Source organism: Sinocyclocheilus anshuiensis, unplaced genomic scaffold (assembly GCF_001515605.1).
Source record: "Sinocyclocheilus anshuiensis isolate Anshui unplaced genomic scaffold, SAMN03320099.WGS_v1.1 scaffold1839, whole genome shotgun sequence".
Lineage (NCBI taxonomy): Eukaryota > Metazoa > Chordata > Actinopteri > Cypriniformes > Cyprinidae > Sinocyclocheilus > Sinocyclocheilus anshuiensis.
The window spans coordinates 21,889-23,904 of record NW_015551095.1 but is presented as its reverse complement, the minus strand read 5'-3'; the positions used below and the strand labels follow the sequence as shown (position 1 = coordinate 23,904).

The 2,016-nt window shown below is 46.6% G+C and overlaps 1 protein-coding gene across 1 annotated transcript in view; it reads right to left on the bottom strand.

Annotated features, from left to right (window-relative positions):
• The window catches only part of LOC107662681 (importin subunit beta-1-like), a 33,468-nt gene that overhangs the window by 19,186 nt on the left and 12,266 nt on the right, over nucleotides 1-2,016 (bottom strand). The window contains 2 exon segments of the mRNA XM_016452757.1: nucleotides 1,274-1,404; nucleotides 1,766-1,957. Coding sequence (XP_016308243.1) covers nucleotides 1,274-1,404; nucleotides 1,766-1,957 — 323 coding nt within the window.

Below are 2,016 nucleotides of genomic sequence, written 5' to 3'. Positions count from 1 at the left end.
AGCCAAAAAGCCATATGTGTTGACTGTGAAACACAGTAGACTTTAATAATATGCATTATTGATGTAATTAATACATTTTCATGTCAAGTCATGTTCATATTTACTGCAAACATGTATATTTACCACTGTTACTTTAATTCAGCGCTTGCAGCGCAGCAGTAGACTCGGTGTGGAAACGATCTCTGCACTGCTGCAGACACACAGCTCCTGAACACACTGCCGGACCGCAACCGTGTGCAGTGAACGCTTTAATCCGTTAACATGAGCGTGGAAAAAATACACACCATGTGTGCACTGCAAATGGAGTAATGTGAACCTGGCATTATGTGTGTGCGCTGCGAGTGTGCATGAGCTCAGTCTCCAGGAGAGCACTGAATGGTTAAACACTGGCAATAAAAAAAATAAAAAAAATAAAAAAAATGCAATTTATTAAAACTTAAGAGACGATGTGACACTGCCTCGATTGTGCAAATGACAATTCCTGTGTCAACTGTGCAGCGTGCAGCTCGCTTATAGACAGACGCGATGTGAGGTGATTTGAAGCCATTTGCGTATTTTGAGACAGCGCGCGCGGTGATTCACTCACGCTGTTTGTGAAATTACGTCTCACACAAGGTTTTCAAATTACTTTATAAGTTATTTAATGAAAAAATATGAAGGAGAGTACCTCACCTTCAGCATTATAATGATTTCACCCGCGCCGGACAGAGACTGAGACGGTGCCGCTGCATGTCGTGCCAAACCTCTCACGGCAGCGTCATCAGCTTGAGATCGGTTTGTTGAGCTCGGCCTTTTTAGAGACCGCCGATCAATCATCCCAACGTGATTATCGGCCGATAGTGATCGGTAGCCGATCAATCGGAGCACCCCTATTAATTACTCACCCTCATGTAGTTCCAAACCCATAAGACCTTCGTTCATCTTCAGAGCACAAATTAAGATATTTTTGATGAAATCCGAGAGCTCTCTGACCCTCACATAGACAGCAACGTAATCAGTGCTGTTTATGCAGATTATGTTCATAAGCATGATTATGTTCATGCGGATTATGTTCATCCCCCCCCGGAACAAACTACGCTGATTACGTTGCTGTCTATGGAGGGTCAGAGAGCTCTCGGATTTCATCAAAAATATTTTAGTTTGTGTTCTGAAGATGAACAAAAGTCTTATGGGTTTGGAACTACATGAGGGTGAGTAATTAATGACAGGATTTTCATTTTTGGGTGAACTATCCCTTTAGGTTGGCGGCTGTTTGCCTCCCGTCATGGTTTACCTGTCTGTGGTCTCCAGCAGTTTCTGGACAATGAGCTCGAAGGAGGAGGACAGGCAGTATGTGCTGGGCTCTTCCTCATCGTCAGCAGCGTCTGTGGCCTCGTACGCCGCTTCAGCCAAACTGGAAAAAGCCTGAAAACAGCACCTGTGAGTCTCGTATCACAGCACAACTGATCGATCCCATTAGACTGTGCTACGAGTCCGAGGGGGAGGCTGCCTTTTGTTGAAGTCAAACCCAACACACTATATCGAGTGTTTGACGACTACGCACTTACATTAGAAAACTAAGCATTTGATTGTGTGCATGGCTGAGGCAAGGTCACCAGTGGAAGTACACCGAATCATGTATACTGTACCAATACTGAAGTACTTAGCAGTTAAAGATGCATTATATTCAGTGCTAACCGGGTTCAACTACTCAAACAAATCACTAAACACCTATCAGGGACGTCTTCTCTTCATGAAAGCAGCGTTGTGAAAGGCGGCGTCATACCCAGCAGACGTTGGAGGCCACGCGGGGTTCGGCCCCGAGGCCCTCGATCAGGCACTGCAGGAGAGGGGCCAGATACACCTCATTGATGGCGGCCTCGGGCAGCAGATCACAGATGCGTCCTAGCGTCCAGGCCGTGGTGTCCCTCACCACCACACTGGGGTCCTTCATCAGCTCGATGAGGGTGGGCATGGCCTGCGACGACACACTCGATGTCACACACAGAGCCCCACACACACACACACACACACACA